The sequence below is a fragment of the Rhinolophus hipposideros genome (assembly GCF_964194185.1).
Source record: "Rhinolophus hipposideros genome assembly, chromosome: 6".
In the NCBI taxonomy this organism is placed as follows: Eukaryota; Metazoa; Chordata; class Mammalia; order Chiroptera; family Rhinolophidae; genus Rhinolophus; species Rhinolophus hipposideros.
The window spans coordinates 49790807-49814981 of NC_138052.1; the positions used below are offsets into that span (position 1 = coordinate 49790807).

General features: G+C 39.1%; 1 protein-coding gene across 1 annotated transcript; it reads right to left on the reverse strand.

The window, feature by feature from the left end:
- Positions 1 to 9984: 9984 nt before the first annotated feature.
- On the reverse strand, positions 9985 to 22602 carry LOC308498542 (developmental pluripotency-associated protein 2-like; the record flags this gene model as incomplete). The annotated part of the gene is made up of 2 exons (XM_081050773.1): positions 9985 to 10673; positions 22515 to 22602. The coding sequence occupies 2 exons, from the start codon at positions 22600 to 22602 to the stop codon at positions 9985 to 9987; spliced, it is 777 nt and encodes a 258-aa protein (XP_080906899.1).
- Positions 22603 to 24175: the final 1573 nt, after the last annotated feature.

The window sequence follows — 24175 nt, forward strand, 5'->3', positions numbered from 1 at the left end:
ACACAAACATTTTACAATAAACGTTTACATAACACAGATGATTTTATAAACATGTGTTTTAAATGTAATAAACAAACTCAGATATAAAATGTCTATCATGGCTCCTCCTTTTCCCAGAGTTTTCCAGAGGAGCTGAACCAGGGGGTACTTTCTACAATACAGTGAGCTTGTAGACACCTTCCTCCCTTCCTAGTAAATCTTGTGGCTGTTACAGTATTCTTGATGGCTCTGACGACTTTGGGATTGCATTTAAATTAGGGTCATTTGTCTGAAATTTTTTCTTAACCTATCCTATATGCATGACTGATTATAAAAGTCTTTGGTAAATGGTGGTATAAGCTGGGAGAACAGTGTCCTTGGCAAATTCATATTCTTCAAGGATCTCTCCTTCTCCTATTTCAGTAGTTCACATTGCTACCCCACTGATTCTAACCATTTCCCTTCTCCAGAATGCTGAAGTTATACAAAGTTCTCTTCCGGAAGTAACCAAAATATCCTTTGTTCTCCCTGACAACAGATCCCTTTGATGTCTCTGAGAGTCTGTTCTTCAAGCATAGAAAAAACAATAATAATGTTTTTGCCAAATGTGGTCCTTAGTTCTTCAGACATACAAATTTGTTGCAGCCAGTCATGTATCCAGTCCATGTAACCAAAAGTTTTTCTACCTCGCAAGCCATCCCACCAGGCTTTCTTATCACTGCTGATTGCATCCACCTAAGCACTCTTCACTTCCTTCAAACATTTTCCCTGCCCTTTGAAATTGCACTCCCAGGTAAATGCAACAATTTGAAATTGCAGGCTAGCCCATCCGCTTTCATACCCAACTCATGTTGACTGAAATGTCATGAGTTATTTCTCTAAGAATGGGTTTTCTTTTAATGATGTTATTATTTTATATATATTTTTTTGAATCATATTTCCTCTTTTTAAATCTATCAAGGAGAAGAAATAATTTCAAAATTTGAAGCAACTTTACAAAAGAGAGATCTCCTGTGATACAGATTCATTCTGAGGGCAGTGAGCGGATCACTTTTCTTCAAATTTTTATGAGTCAAAGTAGCCCTGATTATGATGTGAGAATGGGTCACAGTCACTAATCAAGTGGCCATAATCTGAGCTCATCTGGGTGCCTTATTCCTTTTAAAGTAGTAATTTGCTTTTTTTGTGGGTGGCAAGCAGTTTTTGCATTCAAGAGAAGCCAATGGAATTTGTTTTTAGGGAAGACCCTCCATTTAGTGGAGGGGGGCCATTTTAATGAGCTCTTTAATTTATGTAAATATAATGTGAAAACATACATTGTTCTCAGGAAAACCCTGAGGTGAAAAAGACCCCAACACCAAGGCTTCAGGCTGAGAGACCGAGTGTCCTATTTATCATGTCAACCGGGCTTCTTAGCAGCACCATTCTCTAAGGAGTCTCACGGGGTTAAACCCCAGCCTCAGACTTGGACCACCTGAAGCCTGGGAGATGCTGGTGTCTTTGGGGAAAGCTGGGAGCAGAGGCGGAACTCTTAGGAATTTGCAGATCAAATCCCCTCTTCTCTTAACTCTGGGGACACAGCGAAGACCCTGGGTTAGAGCCTTGGTACCCGCCCAACTTGGATGGCCTGTGTCCCCAATGGGGTGTTACTTAGAGCTGAGCAAGTTGGATATAGGGACTCGCCTGGTGAACTTTTATCTGGGCCTTGGGAGATTCCCCCTGAAGGAAATGTAACTGGCTCCCACTGTTAGTCACCCAGAAGCAGGAAATGAGTGAGCCTGTACTCAGGAGAGCAGTACAGGTGTCCTCAGAAACTGGGAGATGACTGGACCCTAGTTCTGAATTCCTGGGAATTCCCATTCGTAGGGGATGAGCTGCCCCCACCATTGGAAAGCCAGTGGGGATTAGGAAGATTTGGGGCTGTGGCCCCCTTCTGATTGCAGTTTTGAACCACTCAGTGTTACTACCTGCTGTTTATTAGCCTGGCCTGGGTTACTCAGAGGAGAAGTAGGGAGGACAGTGGTCCCTTCCCAAGACTGCAGTAGGCACATGCTAGTGGTACGCTGGAAAAGGGTGGTGGGCCTATGGCTGAGACATCATTAGAAGAGCCTGACTTCAAAACAAGAAGGCTGAGCAGAAAAGAACTAGAGGCACTTGTTCTTAGGTTATCAAGAGTCCTGTATCCTGGGCAATTCACAGTGTTAAATGGGAAGGTACTTCACTTCTGGAAAGAAGGCCAATGAGAGCTCCTGTTGTACTAATGATACAGGATAGCTAGCATGTTGTTAGGTACACAGGGAAGTCCCTGGTAGAATAAACAAAGGCAGCCATATCTTGGAAGTTCAGGTTCTGAAATGACTCATTCGCTCCAGGGCAACAATGTAATTGTGTTTTGGGGATAAATGGGTTATTTATCCCCATTTTTATCCACGTTTTTTTCTTTAGGTACATGAGATTATACATGAGGTATAATCTCCGGGCACAAGAGACCAGAATCCTATATCAATAATCTAGGTATAAAAAGGATGGTGGTTTCATTTTGTCACAAAATCATTAAGAAGTAGGCATATGCTTTGAGTTCTGATGATTACTATGGGGTCTTACTAAAATCAGGAGATCACCTATAAAAGTCAAAGAAGAAATATTTATTCCTTTTTCTTTTTCTCCAAATTCAGATACATCTCCCTTTTTCAGATTTAAGAGTAGAACCAAAGGTCTCTACCCAAAGGAATATAAACAGCTATATAGCAAAATGAAGAATTAATAATAGCCTAGTGCATGTATTAGAAAATGTATGACTTGTAGTTCATTGGCACTTCTAATTCCTGAAAACAAAGCGTTTTTGCCTTGAGTGTAGCCACACACAAATGAAGGTATATTCATGGGTTGCAGAACATTGTCCATTCACAGATCTTGCTATTCACATAGAAAGCCAGTTTCACCAAATATTTTTTTGTACCAACACCTTTCATCGATATAGAAGAGCTAAGTGTAATGTTTAGCTTTGAGAATAGAAATATAAACAGAATGTTCAGCTCCAGAAGATACACACCTTCCGAACGACAGGGACATGTGGGAGATGACCTTCTAGTATGCCTCCCTTTTCCATTACTCAGTCTATTTTACAGCATCTCTGCTTAATTCTGATTTTACACAGCGAGTACAAGGTCAGGTGTGACGCAATAGCAGCCAGAAACAGACTTTACTTGAAATTAAGCCTGGGATCTAGAAGCACAAATCTATCTAACTCTCCTTATATTTTCTCAGTTTCAACAAAATTTTGTGTGATTCTCAAGTTAGGGAGTATTTACCCCTACAAAATAGTAAGGTTCATTTAAAGTGAGTTATGGTTTTCAAATAAATTCATCTTTGGCCCAATTTTGGATGAGCTTTGTGTTATTCAGGGGGAAAAAAATGTCAAGTTACTTATTAAGTTTGATAAATGGACACATAGCTTGATTTAATTTTTTCTTTATTGGTTTTACAGCTGTATTGAGGTATAATTGACATACAATAAATTGCACCTATTTGAAATGTACAATTTAACAAATTTTAAGTTATGTATATACTCATGAAACCATCACCACAATCATGATGATGAACATGTCCCTTACTTCCCAAAATATCCCCATGCTCTTTTGTTTGACTCACTTTTTAATTAAGGACAATATATCCACAAGCTCTTCACTATACTCCCTGCCTCAGAAAGTCAAATTCCCAAGAAATCTATTTCTGAGCTTTATCTGGCTTTTATTTGGACAAGTTGAATAAACACATGTAATTTGTTGACAGTGCATTCATAAATAAAGGTACAAGAAATCTGCCTTTAAATTGCATCCTACAAGACGATATTTCCATAATAAACTCTATTTGTCCCAGGAAGTAGTAGACTACTTGAAAGACAGAAATTGAAAAGTAAGTCATCAAACTTTGAAAGGACACTGGTTTTCATATCTTATAGATCTGCAAATTTCTCAGAAGCTAAACTTGAGAAAAAACAAGTGATTCCTGACATAAGTATCATCACTCCCACCCTGCCTCAGACTTGGTGATGGAGGTGAAACCCCAGTTTTGAGTTTTATTTTGGGGAACCACATTTTATAACTGGTCTCTAATGAAATATTGTTTAAGAATTGATTGATAAAAATCTTAATGTTCCAGATAAGACAATATTTATAGCACTATTAAAACTGGTACAATGATTTTCCTTTCTATGGTTCTGCCTCGACTGGAGTCCTCAATTTCTAGTTCTGTTGCTTACCAGCTGTGATTGTTTCTAGGTAAGACATTTAAAATCGCCAAGACTCAGCTACCCCATCTATAAAATGGGATGCATGATCATTACAGAGTTTCCATGAGGATGAGATAATATAATAAGCTCTCTGTTAATGTTAACTTCTATTATTGTACATATATGGCCTTTTCTAATTGTGCTATAAGCTAGAAGTGAGAGGTAAAACCTCACATTCCAATGCTGCTGACATTCTGGAGGAAGTATTTATTATACATCAATCTTTAGTGGAGCCAGCCATTTGCCAGCAGTACCTGGACACCTGCCCATGTCCAAGAGGTAGACTGCTCTCCTGGCCCATTTTGGTTTAGAAAATAAAGAAAGTGATCCTCATCTGCCAGAGGGAAATTCCTACAAAAACTCAGATTTCTGAGGATGGCAGTAGCCCCACGCTCCCCTGGAAATCTTTAGCATTCCAGGCACTCAGGTTTTCTTCCAACTCAGGGAAATAGTTCTCTAAGTTTGAAGTGGTTCCATGGGGGTCCAGTGTGTCCTCTGTAGTCTGCCCTAAAGAAATAGAAAAGACTCCCAGTTGGAAATCTCTCCTGAAATGCCTTTTCACATGGTATATTATAATCATTAAAAAGTGTCCAACTTAGTTCTGGGAGCTTGTCCTAAGGAAATTATCCAAAAAGAAAAACAATTTTAAAAAATAAATAAAAAGGTATAACCAACATTAATCGTAACAGTGAGAAATTCTCAACAACCTAATACAATAGCTAAATATTGGCACATCTGTGGGTAAGGATATAAAGCAGGGATTTAAAATTATAAATATAAAGACCATGTAGAAACAGAAAATGTTTTTGCTGCAATATTAAGTAAAAAATATACTTTGATTATTACACGTGCAATCTAACTTCATAAAATAAATAAGAGCAAAGACACAAAGAAATATGCAAAATGAAACTATTTTGATATGAATAGATTAGGTGATATTTTTTTCTTATTTACCAGATTTTCAATGTTTTCCTATTGTATTTTTGTAAGTGCAAAAAAGGGCTTCCTAGATAGCTTTAAAAGAAATTATGAAGTCCAGAATCTTTTCTATAGGAAAAAAAGTCATGTGTGTACATTTACATAACCTGTGTGTTTGTGTATGTGTGTGTGTGTGTGTGTGTGTGTGTGTTATTTTTTACTTCACCATTTAGCCAGGGTGTGTGGGGTGGGGAGGTGGATGGCCATGCTAGAGTTTGCCTGTTAATCAAAAAGAATCCCTTACCCAAAGAACTTCAGTAGTAAGAGATTTAAGTGTAGATGTGGCAGTTAAGTGGTAGCCATCTTGGCCCCTGGAAAAAGGGGAGCCTGACAGATCTGACTCTAGGCAAAAACGGAGGTAGTTTTCATGGTATAGGAAAAACAAAACGGCTTGGGGTCTTACAGATCCGTGTTCAACTTTGTGACCTTGGAATAGTCAGTTTAGATTCAGTTCAAGTTTCTTAACTTTTCTGAACCTTTTTTTCTTCTGTGACATAGAGGTAATCATGGTTACCCTCCCACAGAAAACTTTAGTGGGAATTTTCTTTCAGTTCACTGTACTAGTTGTTGGGGATAAAATGATGAATAAGACACCAGGCTTGCTCTCAAGGACTAGGCAAGGGAAGAGCACTCCAAGCAGAGGGTGCAGCATAAGCAAAGGGGGATCAGAGTGACATCCCCATGCTGTGGGCAATTACTAGCATATCAGTATCATGGCAGAGCTGGAAAACGAGAGGCAGGCAGGAGAAAGACCCATTTATCTTATTCCGTTAAACATCACCCTGCATATAACAGAGAGCCACTGAAGGATTCTATGCAGGGGAGCAGAAACTTTTTTTTGTTTTGCATTTTATTTTATTTTATTTTTTTTAATTAATTTATTTATTTATTAGTTTCAGGTGTACAAAACAAGGTAATACTTAGACGTTCATCATTTATATCCCTCATACTGTGAACCCCCCTCCCCCCCATCCACTATCCCTCCGACCTCACACTGAACCATCACATTATATATATAAAATTATAGTTGGCATTCATTAATGTTTAGCTTCTGGTGTACAATGCCATGATCAGGTATCCACAGTATCCCTGAGGTGGTCTCCCAAATAGGACGCATGTCCATCGGATACCCAACAAAATCTTTACAACATTATAGAATACCTTCCCCAAATTAATTTTCAAAAAAACCCTGAGGCCATCTTGTGGTTACCAGCTGCTTCCAAATCCCTTCACCTTTCCCCTTATCCCCAACCCCCTCCCACACACCCATCTAACCACTCTCGGTTTTTTCTCTGCGTCCCCAAAACTGTCTCTGATTAGTTCATTCACATAGTCTTTTCTTTAGATTCCATATATAAGTGAGATCATATGGTACTTGTCTTTCTCTTTCTGACTTATTTCACTTAACATAATGTTCTCTAGATCCATCCATGTTGCTGCAAATGATAAGATTTCTTTCTTCTTTATGGCTGCGTAATACTCCATTGTATAAATGTACCACAGCTTCTTAATCCAGTCATCTACTGATGGGCATTTTGGTTGTTTCCATATCTTGGCTATTGTGTAAAGTGCTGCAATAAACATAGGAGTGCATACAGATTTTTGAATTGGAGTTTTGGATTTCTCCAGGTAGATGCCTAGGAGTGGAATTACTGGATCATAGGGTAGTTCCATTTTCAGATTCCTGAGATACCTCCATACTGTTTTCCATAGTGGCTGCACTAATCTGCAGTCCCACCAACAGTGCACTAGCGTTCCCTTTTCTCCACATCCGCGCCAGCATTTGTTGTTTGTTGATTTATTGATAATAGCCATTTTGACTGGAGTGAGGTGGTATCTCATTGTGGTTTTTATTTGCATTTCTCTGATGGTTAGTGAGGTTGAGCATTTCTTCATATGTCTTCTTGCCTTCTGTATGTCCTTTTTAGAGAAATGTCTCCCCAAGTCCTCTGCCCATTTTTTAATTGGGTTGTTTGTTTTTTTGGAGTTGAGTTGAGTAGGTTTTTTATAGATTTGTGATATTAATCCCTTATCAGATATATCATTGGCAAATACCTTTTCCCATACAGTAGGATCCCTTTTTGTTTTATTGATGGTTTCCTTTGCTGTGAAAAAACTTTTTAGTTTGATGTAATCCCACATGTTTATTTTTTCTCTTACTTCGCTCACGCGAGGGGATATATCAGTGAAAATCTTACTCCGGGTAATGTCCATGAAGTTTCTTCCTATATTTTCTTCTAGATATTTTATGGTTTCAGATCTTACATTTAAGTCTTTAAGCCATTTTGAATTTGTTTTTGTATATGGTGTAAGGAGGTGGTCCAGCTTCATTTTCTTGCATGTGTCTGTCCAGGTTTCCCAACACCACTTATTGAACAGACTGTCTTTACCCCATCGTACATTCTTGCTTCCATTGTCGTAGATTAGATGGGCATATAGGCATGGATTTACGTCTGGACTCTCTATTCTGTTCCATTGATCTATGTATCTATTTTTATGCCAGTACCATGTTGTTTTGATTACTGTAGCCTTGTAGTATAGTTTGAAATCAGGTATCGTTATACCTCCCACTTTGTTCTTATTTCTCAAGATTGCTGAGGCTATCCGGGGTCTTTTATGGTCCCATATAAATTTTAGGATTATATGTTCTATTTCTGTGAAAAACGTCGTTGGTAGTTTGATAGGAATTGCGTTGAATATGTATATTGCCTTAGGCAGTATGGACATTTTAACTATATTAATTCTTCCTATCCATGAACATGGAATGTGTTTCCATCTATTTATGTCTTCTTTCATTTCTTTCTTCAGTGTTGTATAATTTTCTGAGTACAGATCCTTTACATCTTTGGTTAGATTTATTCCCAGATATTTTATAGTCTTTGGAGCAATTGTAAATGGAATTGTTTTTTTAATTTCTCCTTCTGCTATTTTATCATTGGTATATACAAATGCAACTGATTTCCGAATATTAATTTTATATCCTGCTACTTTACTAAATTCATCTATCAGTTCTAATAGTTTCTTGGTGGAGTCTTTAGGGTTCTCTATATATAGTATCATATCATCTGCATATAATGATAATTTTACTTCCTCCTTACCAATTTGGATGCCTTTTATTTCTTTTTCTTGTCTGATTGCTGTGGCTAGAACTTCTAGAACTATGTTGAATAGAAGTGGAGAAAGTGGGCAACCTTGTCTTGTTCCTGATCTTAGGGGGAATGGTTTTAGCTTTTCCCCATTGAGTATGATGTTAGCTGTGGGTTTGTCATATATGGCCTTTATTATGTTAAGATATGATCCCTCTATTCCCACTTTCTTAAGGGTTTTTATCATAAAAGGTTGCTGTATTTTATCAAATGCTTTTTCTGCATCTATTGATATGATCATGTGATTTTTATTTTTCATTTTGTTAATGTGGTGTATCACATTAATTGATTTGCGGATGTTGAACCACCCCTGCATACCAGGGATGAATCCCACTTGATCATGGTGTATGATCTTTTTAATGTATTGCTGAATTCTGTTTGCTAATAATTTGTTGAGAATTTTTGCATCTATGTTCATTAGAGATATCGGCCTGTAGTTTTCTTTCTTTGTGGTGTCTTTGTCTGCTTTTGGGATCAGGGTGATAGTGGCTTCGTAAAAAGTGTTTGGGAGTCTTCCTTCCTTCTGGATTTTTTGGAAGAGCTTGAGGAGAATAGGTGATAATTCTTTTTTGAACGTTTTGAAAAATTCACCTGTAAAGCCATCTGGTCCAGGGCTTTTGTTTGTTGGGAGATTATTGATTACTGATTCAATTTCCCTGGTGGTAATCAGACTGTTCAGGCTTTCTGTTTCTTCTTGAGTTAGCCTTGGAAGGTTGTGCGCCTCTAGAAAATTGTCCATTTCTTCAAGGTTGTCAAATTTGTTGGCATATAGTTGCTCATAGTAATTTCTTAAAATTTTTTGTATTTCTGTGGTGTCTGTTGTCACTTCTCCTCTTTCATTTCTGATTTTATTAATTTGGGTCCTCTCTCTCCTTTTTTTAATGAGTCTGGCTAAAGGTTTGTCAATTTTGTTTATCTTCTCTAAGAACCAACTCTTGGATTCATTGATCTTTTGTATTGTTTTTCTGGTTTCTATTTCATTTATTTCTGCTCTGATCCTTATTATCTCCTTCCTTGTGCTCCCTTTGGATTTATTTTGCTGTTCTTTTTCCAGATCCCTTAAGTGTGAAGATAAACTGTCAATTAGTGATGTTTCTTGTTTCTTTAGGTAGGCCTGCAGTGCTATGAACTTCCCTCTTAGGACTGCTTTCGCAGCATCCCATAGATTTTGGGTCGTCGTGTTCTCATTCTCATTTGTCTCGAGATATCTTTTGATTTCTTCTTTGATCTGCTGCTTGACCCATTCATTATTTAGCAACATGTTATTCAGCCTCCATGAATTGGTGTATCTTCCTGGTTTTTTTCCCCTGTAGTTCATTTCTAATTTCATAACACCGTGGTCAGAGAAGACAATTGGTATGATTTCAATTTTCTTAAATTTATCAAGGCTTGTCTTGTGTCCTAACATATGATCTATCTTAGAAAATGTTCCATGTGCACTTGAGAAGAACGTGTATTCTGCAGCATTGGGGTGAAATGCTCTGAAAATATCAATTAAATCCATGTGAGCTATCTATCCACCGTTTATTTTTTATTAAGACATGGCCAGTCCAAAAGGAATGATGTGGTTGTGTTCAAACCAGGTTGCTTCTACTTCTTCATTGTAGTTAATCTTTCCATCATCCTCTTATTCTTCTTAACACAATCAGGGCATAACATATTATCTTCTAGGTCTGGGTATGGGAAAGTGCAGGCCGGTAATAGGAAGAGAGAGATCATCTTCTTAGGAGGGTCAGGCACCCACGCCTGACCTGCATAGAACTGCAGGCGAACCCAACCCTCTCTGTCTGCCAAGAGAGGTCTGCCATGGACCACACACCACCTGACACCAGAGGTTTGCAGCAGAAAGTTCTCAGCAGAAGTAGGAATGGGACATGAATTCATAGCCTTAGGTTGAACGGCTCTTGCAGCAAGTCTTGCCCATGCTGCCAACATGGCTTCCTGAGCTGAAGTTATCACTTCAACGCTATTGGTCATTTGCTCTCTCTCACTCATCTTACAACTTTTCTTACTCCTTGCTTTCTTGGTCACCATCTTGCATTTCTTTGAACTTGACTCCTGTAGTATTTCAGGAATGTTTTGTTTTTCTTCAGAGTACGCATGTTCCTTGAGCCTCAGATAAACGTCTATTTTCTTGCCATCAGTACTCAAATTAAATTGTTGGCACCAGTTCCGCAAAGTGTCCCAACGCACTTTATTAATTGAAGGCAAAATGGTCGGCAAGGGGAGCATTGGTTTTGGACAAGCTTTGAACTGTTCACTCGTTTGAGGAAGATAAACTTTTCACTGCTATCAAAATTTGAATTTGCCATTCCCAGGAACACTCAGAGAACAGCAAAGCCAGCACAGTTCTGTTTTGCATTTTATATAGAACACTCTTGTAGCCCCATTAAGGGAGGATAAGACTCAAGGCACGGAAATCGAGTAAGAGGCCACTAACTGGTCCAGTGAGAGATGATAGACCAAACAGGTCCAAAACTGAGTTCCTAATCTCCTCCACACCGTAAACCCATTTCCCTCACAGCTTCTCCACCTTGGTTAGTAGTTAGGGCCAATGAGCCTTCCCGTCACCCCTTGAATGCTCACTCTCTCTCACATCCTTATCCCTTCCGTCAGCCAATGCTCTTGTTGGTTCCACCTCCAGGCTACAGTCAGAGTCCAATGACTTCTCACTACTATTACCACTCTGGTAGAAGCCAGTATCATCTTTTGCCTGGAATATTGCAATAGCATGCTAACCATTCACTCTGCTTCTGCCTCTCCTTTCTTCAGTCTACCTTAAATTCAGCGGCCAAGGGGATCTTTTAAAACCTGGAAGTCATGTCACTCCTCCACACTACCCAAAACTCCCCAATACTTCCTTCACCTCTTTCTTGCTTCTTTTTCTCCTAAGAACTTATTACCTTATAACAACACAGTAAGTGCTTGGTAGATAAACATTTGTTAAATGAATGATTAAATAATGAATGTCATAATCTAAGGTGGTAGAAGGTGGAAACAGTGGGGAGCAGATATTTTCCAGAATGACTTTGGAGGTGAAATTGACCCAATTCAGTAACTGATGAAATGCTTACAATGAGGAGTCAGAACAATGCCCAGGTCTCTCATCTGAGCACCTGGATGGGTCGCTGGTGCCATAACATGAGCGAGGGAGAGAGGTGGTGGAGCAGGTATGAAGTATAACGCATCTTGAGTGAGAATACCGCAGAGGGCGTACAAATGCAGGCATCAGGTGGACAGCTGGGTATAGACGTCACAAGGGTCCCCTCCCCCACAAGACCTACCCTTACATGATGTCCAGATGATGTCTCGTGAGGGGCAAGATCCAGATCAGAAAGCGTCAAAGTTTAGGGTACATAAGAATGCCCCAAAGATGGTTAATAAAAGTCCAGATTTCCTGCCCTGTTGATTCTGATTCAAGAAGAGCTCCATGGAGTCCAGGAACCTGTATTTTAACAAGTGCCCAGAGGATTCTGATAGAGGTGATGCACAGGCCTCACTTTAAGAAACAATGACCTTGACCTCTCTCACTTTCCATCCATTACCCCCAGCTGTCTGAAAAAATGTATTTATATTCCTATTAGTTTTAAAAATCTGGATGTTGTCAGATGCAAATACTGACACCCATGTAACACATAAACTGTATTACTTGTGTGCATTTGATAAGTAATTTTATGATAACATTACATGTCGTAATTATAGAATGCAATAATGTGTTCCAACAAGTTACACATAACTATATTAAAAGCAGTATTTAGGGCAATTATATCATTTGCTGAATTGTTATAATTTTATTAAGTATAGGAATCTGTAATGGGTTAATTTCAGAAACAGTGAAGTTTTACGTTGGCTCCCCTTGAAAAGTATTAAAGAAAATGGAGTTTGTATTGTTTTGCCGAGTCCCAATTAAGAACTAAACACAATAGGGAATTGGATGCAATTTGCCTTGCATAATAAGCCCCTTTGCTTTTGTTACAACCCCACTCCCAGCTCCATTCCTCTCACCTTCCCTTCTGATAGGAGTCAGTCACTTACTCCAGTCTCCCTGGGCCTGATCCACCACCTCTCAGACACCCTCAACTTCTCCCTGCCATCCTTGCCATTCATTAAAACAATTCACTATCTCATTTTCTCAGAGCCTTAAGAGTCTATCTAACTTAGGTTTGATGTTTTATAGACTCATAGCAAGCTCAACACTACAGATGACCCTGGCTAGGGAAAGTGAGGCTCGTGCACCAGCAGCCCCTGGGAATTCTTTGGAACTGCAGACTCTCCAGCCCCACCAGAGACCTACTGAATCAGGATCTGCCTTGAAACAAGATCCTTGGGTGATTCCTCTGCACCTGCAAGGTTGAGACTCCCCACTCACCAACCTGGTCAACTTTCCCGATGAACCAACCAAGACCCAAAGACCTGAGCTCACTGGCTTGAGGCCCCACCGCTGGTGGTTAGCAGAGTCATGCTAGAATCAAGAATAAAGCTTTTACTCTTTTACTAACAGTGACAATTAAGCACCAACTATATGCTTTACATACATTTTGTCTTTTACGCCGGTCAACAAGTTATTAGTGCTCGCACTTTCCAAAGCAGAAACCAAAACTCACAGATGGAAACTTACTCAAAGTCAGTTAACCAAGTTTCAATACCAGACCGCTTCAACTCCAACATCTATGCTCCCAAGACAGTGCTTTTTATTTCTAACACTTCAAAACCAGATGGTTGGAATACCAGGCTGTCAGGCTCGTGCAAAAATTATTTCTCTGCATTTGGAGTGTGTCCTTGGTCCTCCCAGCCCAGGACCAAAGTGCTCACATGCTCTTTCTCCTGAAGGAGACTTCTTACCTCTTCTTTTCTTTTTTATTAAATCTGGAACTTATTCTTTTTTAAATAAAAAAAAATAAATTGCATTGGGGAATACTGGGGAACAGTGTGTTTTTCCAGGGCCCATCAGCTCCAAGTCATCATCTTCAATCCAGTTACGGAGGGCGCAGCTCAGCTCCAAGTCCAGTTGCCATTTTCAATCTTTAGTTGCCGGAGGCACAGCCCACCAACCCATGCACTAACTGAACCAGCAACCTTGTTGTTGAGAGCTCACACTCTAACCATCTGAGCCATCCAGCCATCCCTCTGGGGGCTCAGCGGCAACTTATTGTCTTCAATCTAGTTGTAGAGGGTGCAACTTACTTGTCTATATGAGAATTGAACACACAACCCTGTTGTTCAAACCTCATGCTCTAACCAACTGAGCCATCGGGCTGCCCTCTTACCTATTCTTATATCCACCAGCTCTGTTACTTTTCAAAGCATTTTACATTATTTCCTCAAACTTCTAAGCCTTCACTGGTATGGTTAATTTTATGTGTCAATTTGATTGGGATAAGGGATGCCCAGATGGCCAATAAAACATTATTTCTGGGTGTGTCTGTGAGGGTGTTTCTGGAAGAAATTGGCATTTGAATCAGTGGACTAAGGAAGATCCACCCTTACCAGCCTGATTGGCGCCACCCAATAGTTGAGGGCCCAAACAGAACAAAAAGGTGAAGGAAGAGCGAATTTCTTCTCTTTTCTTGAGCTGCGATATTCATCTTCTGCCTCAGACATCAAAGGTCCTTGTTCTCAGGCCTTCAGACTCCAGGACTTACACAAGTGGTCCTTCTTGTTCTCCAGCTTGCAGACAGCAGCCTATGGGTCTTCTCGGCCTCCATAACCGTGTGAGGAAATTCCTATCATAAGTCTCTTCTTATATGTATCTCCATATATATGTTATTGGTTCTGTTTCTCTGGAGAACGCTGACTAAAACATCTGGGCTGAGATATAGATGTTCCCATTATCTCCAAACTAACTCCCTCGCAGCTCCCATTTGAATGCAGAGTTCTATCTTTGAACCAAGGGGATCCCCACATACCCACAGGAGGCAGGGGACCCTACAGAGATACCGAGATCTGCAGTTGAAGATAATTGCACTCCATTTACCTGTTGCTCTGACGATGTCTTCTCCCATTCATGTTTCCACCTTGGAATTCCTTGAAACAATCAGCACAGCTTCTTCCTGAATAGGCAGTCTTATTTTTTTTCATTTTTATACTGGCCTTTTAAATCCCTTTTTTTTCCATGCTTCCTTCAGTGTTCCACATTAGCTTTGTTTAAATTCCTGATACTGAAGAGCTCATGGTTTTCAACTTCTCCTTTTCTTCCCGCCCTGTCTTCCTTAGAATCCCATTTCTTAGTGATCCAAACTCATTCATATTACTCATCTTGTGTGACACAATAATTGAGAATACCAACTTTAGGGTTCTATAATTCCACAGCTACTGCTTCTGTGAATCTGAGGCAAACTTAGCAAATAAAATGAAAAACAGAAAGAAGAAAAAAAACAGCTCCTACAATTTCCAAGTTCAAAAACAGAGGTTTTGAATTCCTGAATAATCCATGATAATCTTGCCACTTCGCCTATCATTTTTTTTGTCTACTATTAACCTCGACCTTCCTCTGGGCATTTTTCTCCAGGATAAGTATTCAATTCATGTAATATACATGAAACAGTTATTTGAGAAAATTGAGGTGAGAAAAATGTGGTGGTAGTTAGAGGGCCAACAATGTGAAGTGAATGTTTTCAATAATTAATAATTATATTAATTATTCATTAATTATATTTAGAATTATTTTAGAAGGTATTTGTGTAAATACCAAATTTCCCCCATAACTCTTAGCAAGCCTCCTTCTCGACCCCCCTTCGAATGCTCTATGCCACAGTTCAGATGCAGATCTCAAAAATACATTTTAAATTACATATACTAATTGATCTTAAGCATAAGGAGAAATTTCCTTGTTGTTTGTAATATACTAACACATATAATGAGGAATTACCTAATTCATACCAAGTCTGCAAGATACCAAAACAGGTAAAATAGGAAATAAACAGATTGTTTAGTATCGTATAGAACCAAAACAGCTGAATTCAGCACTTCTTGTTTTACCCATAACTTATATGTGTGGAGGAGATAATCGTCTAGTGAAGCGTTCCAGGGTAGGAGTGAAACCACCCGACAGAAAGCTCAGCTTTTTAGACTTGACATTTCACAAGTAGCGGTAATCCCTCCTTGGTGAGCACAGCTTCTCCAAAGCTAACTGCTGATTCCAATAACGATTTTCAACAACTTCACATATACATAAGGATGTGGTTACTTACTGTTCAGGAGAAACCAGTGTTCACAGAGTAAAGTGTCTTTGTGATGCTGAGGTTTTTCTGGAACAGGCCCAGTTCTGACATGTGGTATCATTTCCTCCCTGACCTGAGAATCCCTGTGACCTATCACTCCTCTGATCGCACTTGCTTTCACAGCTGCCCGGATAGATCTGTTCTTCTGTAGGAATGAACACTGAGAGGACTTTGGTCTTATTGTTTAAGTTGACCCCTTTCAAAAGACTATAAGCGTATGATGGGACAACATTATAAGATAAAAAGGAATACAGCTATAATCAGAAATGGGTACCTACATAATTTGTCAGCCAAATTCACTTCATTTATTGTCATTAGAATAAAAAGTGGCATTTTTAAAATGAAAATTTCCCTGACGGTTATGAATTTATCTCATTGGTTTGTTACTATAACCAATCCAATTTTATCATATGGAAAAACAAATAAATAATGCAAGAAGCAAAAATAAGAGTAGGGGTTCTTTAATTCTTTTTAGTCGGCTATCCTAACATTAATATGTAAAGGACAAAAAATAAAATTTGAAACATTTTATTTGATTCAAAAAGTTATCTCTATTTAAATCTCCTTTGTCTGTTTTATTGACCACTGCCTTCACCCATTTTATTTCCTACCTTTGATATGCCCCCCCAAAAAAGCCATGCATTTCAACAAACATATACTTATGACTAGGTAATTATTGTGTTTAAACCTCAGTCCTGTGACAAATACACTCAGATCAACTCACTCACGTAAGATCACACAGCACTCAAAAGTGGTCACATAAGATTTAGAACCTCTGTTTTCTCCTTCCAAGTTTATAGATCTGTCTACTATGAATACATCATGACTACTAGTCTATAGACCCTGGAAACACACAGAACATACTTAAGAAACCAAAGTCTCCTTTGATTTGCAGTTTTGGGTCCAGTTGAAGAGTGGTATCTACTATGTCTTAGAGGTAACCCCTCTTTCCTGATTCCATGTCACTTCACTTGAGTCTATACAAATTTCTTCAGAAGCTTGAATTCATCAAATAAAATAATAGTCATTTCAAGGGCTGTTGCCTGGCCCCAGCCAGCTGCCCATAGAACCCGAGTCAGTACTGAATGGGCTGAACCTTCCCTTCCTTTCCCTTTCTCTGCTCAACTTTTTCCTATTTCATGAGTAAATTGGCCTAACTCAGTTACACTAACACGTAGTGTGAGAAAATGCCAACAGTTAATTAGGGATGAGCCAGTGAAAACTTGGGGGAAGCTACATGTTTTAATTATATTAATGAACACGCAAATGCAATCAAATCAAATGGATAAGCATTGTGTCAAGTTTTTACAAGAAGAGAATTACATTTCACATGCATGAAAACAACGCTCTTGTAACTCAGAATAAGAGACTAAAAATAAGAACACAGGCGTACCACTAAAATACTTATTATTTCAGTTAAATTAGAATTCTATGAGAATGGCTTCATCAAATAATTTGTGGCATTTTAATTTCTTTCATAATCAACCAGATTCAAATTATTCTACCTGCAAGTTACATGGTGAAGCAGATGCTCCCTAAACTTCAAATCCCATTTTTTAAAAACACTCATCATTGGTTTTTTTCCTTTTCAATCGAAGTTCATTGGGGTGACAATTGTTAGTAAAATTACATAGATTTCAGGTGTACAATTCTGTATTACATCATCTATAAATCCCATTGTGTGTTCAGTACCCAGAGTCAGTTCTCCTTCCATCACCATATATTTGATCCCCCTTACCCTCATCTCCCACACCCACCTTTCCTTACCCTCTGATAACCACTAAACTATTGTCTGTGTCTATGAGTTTTTGTTTCTTCATTTGTTTGTCTTGTTCCTTTGTTGTTTTCAGTTTTATATACCACATATCAATGAAATCATATAGTTGTTGACTTTTTCAGTCTAAAACAACCAAAGAATCCTTCAACAGACGGTTGGATAAAGAATTTGTAGTACATATACACAATGGAATACTATTCTGCCACAAGAAAAGATGAAATAGTGCCATTTGCAACAACATGAATAGATCTTGACATTATAATGCTAAGCAAAATAAGTCAGACATCACTGATTTTTAAAAGATTTAATATCAACTTGAAGCTAGCCACTAAATATTCTCTGATTTTTAAAGTTGTCAACTCCTTTACATAATATTTCATAGATGTTGATCTTTGAGAAAAAAACACAAGATCTCTCAGAGACAAGAGCTTTATATCTCATAATATTTTAGGATTTAACAGCTGTCCTCGGAATTGAAAAAGATGATGTTAGATTCAGCTAAAATTCAATACCTCTTCTTTAAAGTGTGGAGTGTCTAACTGCAGTGTGGAGTTCTGACACTCATGGTCTGCATGCAATTCTAGTCCTTCAGCACCAAGAAATTACCCATGGAGAAGGAACTGCTTCGTGAATTCAGTTTTATCATCCATTTATAAGTAGCTGTATTTCTTCAAGCAGCTTTGATACTTGTGAGCATTAATAGTGACTGATTACACCCTGCTCTGGATTTCCTGGTGCATTTCCTCTAACCAATCCATCTGAGCCATGTTCTTTTCTAATGGGAAAATAACATTGAAAAGAGTATGTGGGGCCAATGATTTCATTTAAAACCAGGAAGAATTAAAGGTGGACTAGAAGCCAGACTTGCTATTATACCTCCCAAAGCCCCACCAGTACCCACTTCAAGTAAATGTGTTTATGTGATAAAAGAGTTCTCAAAAGGCTGTATTATGAACTGAACATTTGTAAAGAGATTCATGCAATAGATGATCTTGTTATTTAAAGAACTATATTATAAATCATTTGGTAAAGCAGAGAATTTTTTTGGAAAGGAAAAAATTATCCACTTAATTTATCTTTCATAGAATAATCTGAGGACACCAGAAATAGAATGGAAATAGAACAATATGAATACAACAGAAACTATTGTTTCCAACACGTTGGAACCGTGTTATTCTGCCTGATCAATGGGGTATAGACAGAAGTGAAGGATGATCATCAAATGCCATGTAATCCTCCACACTTACTCATCACTTATCACTTATGCAAGGAATCCAGCAAGAACTCCAAGGAGGCCTCAGAATATTGTGGCATCAAAAATGAAATATACTCAAGGAAACCTGAGTCACTGCTTATACTAAATCCCCCTCCTATGACAAACACACACATATCCTTGCTCCCCTAATGACTGGTTTAGGTTTTGCAAGAGCAAGAAATAAACTTTTATTGTGTTAAACAATCAGGATTTGGAGCGTTGTAGCAGCTAGCTTTAAATATTCTGATTGATACAGAGAGTTACTACGATCTTCACTTTATATGGGAGAAAAAAACGAGGCTTACATCAAAGCATGCACAAGAATACAAGAAAGTAGGAAGGCATGGTACAAAAGCAAAGAAAGTTTAAGTTCAGAGCATTTCATCATCAGATCCTGCCCAGGTTTCTGGCAGCCCCGTAGGACTTGCCATGTTTCCAACATGTCATGTCTGGCTGTAACACTTTGGCTTATGCTGTCCTTTCCTTCTGGAATTCCCTTTTCCCTCTGTGTTTTTCAAATATCTACTCATTTTTCAAAGTCTAGTGTGAAAGTAACCTCACTGGTTGAACCTCAGTAACACCCTCCTTCCTGCAAGGTGGTATAGCCGAAATAGTGAAGGACTGGAGCCAGAAGACAGGGGTGTAGATTTGGGGTTTACCTCTTTCTAGCATGACCCTAAGAAAAAGACCCAAACTTTCTGAGTCTTCTTCCTCTTCTCTAAAATGGATTATCAATCATTATTTTACAGGACCATTGTAAAGACAAGGTGAGACAATAAATGAAAAGGAGTCTCTGGTACACAGAAAATATGAAATATTATTTTTTCATCTCTTCTATTATTCTTTCATTCTTTATTATTCTATTCATTCACACCTTCTCCCCAAGACTGAACTCCCAAAGAACAGAAGCTTCATTCTATTCATATTCATAGTTTGCACCTAATCTGTAGTAGGTGTTTTAGTTAAAATTAAGTAGAGCTACATTTGACAAAAATTTAAAAAGGAGGAGCTTAAATATACAAGGTTTTTTTCTCTCCAGGCTGAGAATCCAGGCTGCTAAGGCATTCACAGATGAGTCAGGATCCCACACTCTTTCCAGCTTTATTCATTCCATTATACAGTCGTGACCCTTACTAGCTGGTCTAAGATGGTGGATGGGCTCCAGCCAATATATTTATACTCCAGGCAGCACAAAGAATAAGGGCATGGCTCTCCCTTGACAGGCAGTTCCTGGAAGTCACATACCACGTCTGTTTACCTATCATTGCCCCAAATTTAGTTATGTGGCCTCAGCCAGTTGCATGGGAGGCTGAGATATGTAGTCTTTAGTCTATGCCTCCATATGCCCAAGTAATATTCAGAGGTTCTGTTACTGAGGAAGAAGATAGGATTTGTTATTGGAGGAACAACTAGCAGTGTCTGCCATGTTAAATATATGACTGTGCTCTGGGAAGTTGATTATGGCAGTGATGTGGAACATGGGACCAAGGGGCAAAAGCAAAGGACAAGAAGAAAAGTTGGGATATAACAGTAATACTTACAAACCTCCCTCTTGCTGAGTGTTTACTATGTGTCAGCACTTTACCACATGAGCTCATTTGCCACTTCAGCTTTTCAAAGCAGCATTAGAGTTCAGATTTTAGCAAAACATGTATTCTAACATTGGGTTGTTACATGGCTTAAAACAATAATCATTATATCTCATGAATTTGTGGATTGGAAATTTGGGCCAAGCTCAGTGAGGTGAGCCTTTGTCCACATACTGATATACTCAGCTGTCAGGTGGGCTTACCTGGAGTGTTCCAAACAGCTTCACTCACATATCTGGAACCTGGGCTCAGCTAGGACTGTGGGCCAGCGTGCCTACTTGTGGTCTCTCCCGAATGGCAGTCTCAGAGCAGTAAGACTTCTTTCATGGCAGCTCAGAGTTCCCAGAAAGGGGTCTCCAAGAGACAGGAAGTGGAAGTTTCTGCTTTCTTGAAGCCTGGGACCGGAAACTGGCATGGCAACACTTCTGCCATATTCTATTTTCAAAGTAGTCCCAAAGCCTGCCTAGATTTAAGGGGGGGTGAGAGGAGGCAAAGAACCCACTTCTCAATGGAAGATATTTAAAATACTTGCAGTCATCTTTAACCTTCCACAGTGCCTTGCACTTAATCAGTATCCAATAAATATTTATGGAATTGTTCACAGATTTGGTTCATTTCTAGACCCTGAAAAATAACCTAATGGGAAGAGATAATGAGTGAAGGAGAAGGAGTTCAAAAACGAATACACAGATTTAGGGCACAGCATTTGGTTTTACATCAGACAAATAAAAGTGGAGTTTATTCCAAAACATGAGGGAAGAAAGTTAACCACCATTCTTCCCCATTTCCTATACTTTACCAATAGTTTGAATTAGTTGATTGCTTTTTAGTATTGACTGGGAATTTTTCCAAGATTCATGCTGATTAATCCCTTCAGTCCCAGAGACAAGAAAACAATGCCAGACAAGAGTGAGTTATTGCCTACATATAAGATTCCTTGGCAAGTTTTGGATGAAGGAGGTAAAAGGCAGTTGGTGGAAAATGCCCCAGGGAGAACTCTCATTTGTTGTAAGAAAAGCTGTAACTGACAGGTATCTTTTCCAAAGTGTTTAACAACTTCCTTCAAACATGAGGCAACACTGAAGTCTTCAGGAGACATTCTTTCCTGTTAGTGACATTTTTATTGACAGCATGGTTCCAACAATTTTGGAAAGTCATCTTATTGTCATTCAGGACAAGAGGGGCCCCAAATAAAGGAATGGATTTAGAGTTAGTCTTGAAATGTTCCATCAGATGCTGGTTCTAACTGATACTGATACAAACCCTCAAGCATCCTAGGCAACCCACATAAAACCAAGTAATTACAATGACGACTCCCATTCATCAAAATCAGACTGGAGTAAGTTCTGCTTGTCGTGATAATGACTTGAAAATGATAAGCTAGTGAAATAAGCACTTAGACTTTTCCTTTTCACCCCAGCTAATTGGCCACTTCATTTGTAAGGGAGCTCAGACTTTCCTTTTAACTAGTTTTTCACTTCAGCTATTACAAGACTGCCTAGACCATAAATCTTTCTAGAGTGTGTAGGTCACACCAGTGTTAAGGCGAGTTCTTTAGAAATAAGTATCACATCCATTCTTGCCATACCAAGCAAGTCCTTTAAGTCATGAAAGTAAACACTTAACATATCCAATCTTGTAAGAAGAATAAAAATGGGCTTAAAGGAATTCTACCTATGCATCTAATAAAAATCAGTAGTAACCTGTGCAGAAATATACATTGAATCATATTTCTACTGTTTTTACTTGAATCCTTACGGAAAATCTCTGGGATACATTCACTAAAGGAAAATCAATACTTAATGGTTTTTGCTTAACAAGTATGCAAGTTGCTGCAGATGTTTACAGGGAAGATGAGGTGTTACAGGCGTATGTGGGAAGTCTAATGCAAATTTAGCAGTCAGATAGTTGGGCAAATCTGACTTTTTCCATAATGGTGTTGTTCAAGCATGTGGTGGGCCTTGATTGGCTGACCTGTGAATAACCTTCCTTGACTGTATACGGTATCAAACAAGTGACTTCACTGGCCCCAATAAGTGATTAGAAGTACTTATCCAGCCCACACTTATATTTAATCAACTCCTTTGGAAAAATCTCCAACTTTGTCTTTTCTCACTCAGGGAGAGGTTCCTTGACCCAAGTTCTGTTCTATGGTAAGTGCAAAACTTTAGGGGACGGATCCCTCAGTGAGCTATAAGCTGCTCAAATTCTTGGGGAATGGAGAACTTAGACCATGCATTCTTCACTATCAAGGCAAGCAGATCACCTAAGACATTCACCTCCAGAAAAAGAGGATCTTGCTCCACCAACATCTCTCTCACGGAAGTGGCTCCCCTTGACCTTGGATTTCTGGGCCTGGTTGTTCATGCTCTCAACTATATTCAGGTTTACACGAGATTTGTCTACAGCGCATCAAAACCTGCCAAACCAGACCATGCTATGCAATAGCACAATGGTTAAGTGCATGGATTTGGCTTTAAAGTGCACAGGATGGAGCCCAATATCCTCTATCTACCGTAACTTGGGGCAAGTTACTACCTTTTATGTCTTGTTTCTGCACCTGTAAAATGAGAAGCATAATGGTTGTGATGATTACAAGAAACCATGGTATCTGCACAGGGTAAGGGCTCAAGAAGTGTTAAGTGTCATTATAATTTCCAGTTGCCCGCTAATCTTCTTCTTGCCCCAAAAGGGGTGGGGCAAGGAAGTCCTGATTACAAGATGCTATTTCACAGCCTCATTCCACTCAGTGACTAATTGCAGGTCCTGATATAAAAACAGAAAACATTTTTTGAACAGTAAATGCGAAATATTCTTTTCTTGATCACATTTTTTTTACCCACTGAGGTAGAAAAGAATTTTTTTTTAAGAACATTAAAATTTGGTCCCAGTAATGTCTGCTGGGCATCCGTGTGCTCGCTCCTGTTTCCACACTTAGGGAAGAAAAGAACAAAACCAAAGCAAAGCAAGGTGGGGTGGGAGCTCTTGTGAGGTCATGCCCATGATAAACCATGTTCAGCCAAAATGGTGTCTGTGACAAGCAATGAGGAAAAATTTAATAGTCCAGACAGGCTATACAGGTCTTAACTCATCCTTCTTTCATTGGAACTGGAATTGAATATAGATTCAAACTGATTGCTCAGGCTGGTTCAACTCTCCTGCAGCCTTTTGTCCTCACCTCCATCTGTCAGAGAAAATGGTCCATATTTACCTGGCGGAGAATTTCTTTTAGGATGTAAGTGTGTCCAAACTTCGGCTACGTCAGGATGTTTGAAAATCTCTAGGTATTGCACTTCCTGGGGAATAGCTGCAAGCTACAAACATTCGCAGCTTGACTGATTTTAACCCTTCACGCAGAGAAGGTGCTATCTTGTTATAAATCAGCAGAGATTTCCACCCACCATCTCACACTTTTAGGAGAAATATTTACCATCCCCATCAGCTGCGGCTAGCCTTTGAGCTGCTCTGTGAAAAGTGCGAAGGGGGGGGACAAGGGGAACCGAAATTCAGCTGCCAACCTCTGTAGCAGAAAAGATTTATCCCTTGAAAAATGTAGGCTATCACTGTAGAGATCCACCCCTTAATGGCTTTCAACTCTGCAGAAATTGTTGTCAGGGAGACTGAAGCCGGTGCTTGTCATGCAGAGACCGTCTTGGCAGCAAGCTCGCCTGGACAGGAGGACTCATTCTAAGTTATTGGTTTCCACATCCCATTTGTCCAGGCTCCATCATAACCAATACTCAATCGAACATACAAAAGACCCGATCTTGCCCATTAATGATAGACTCACAAAGTGGGCCAGACAAGCCTCACAATCAACTCTCAAAGAAAATGCAGACATCTCTCCTTGGCAATGGGAATGTCAGCGCAAAACTGCTGTGAATTGTTCCGTAGTCTTGTGCTCCCTTTCTCTGAATCCCTATAGCACTCATTATCTGTA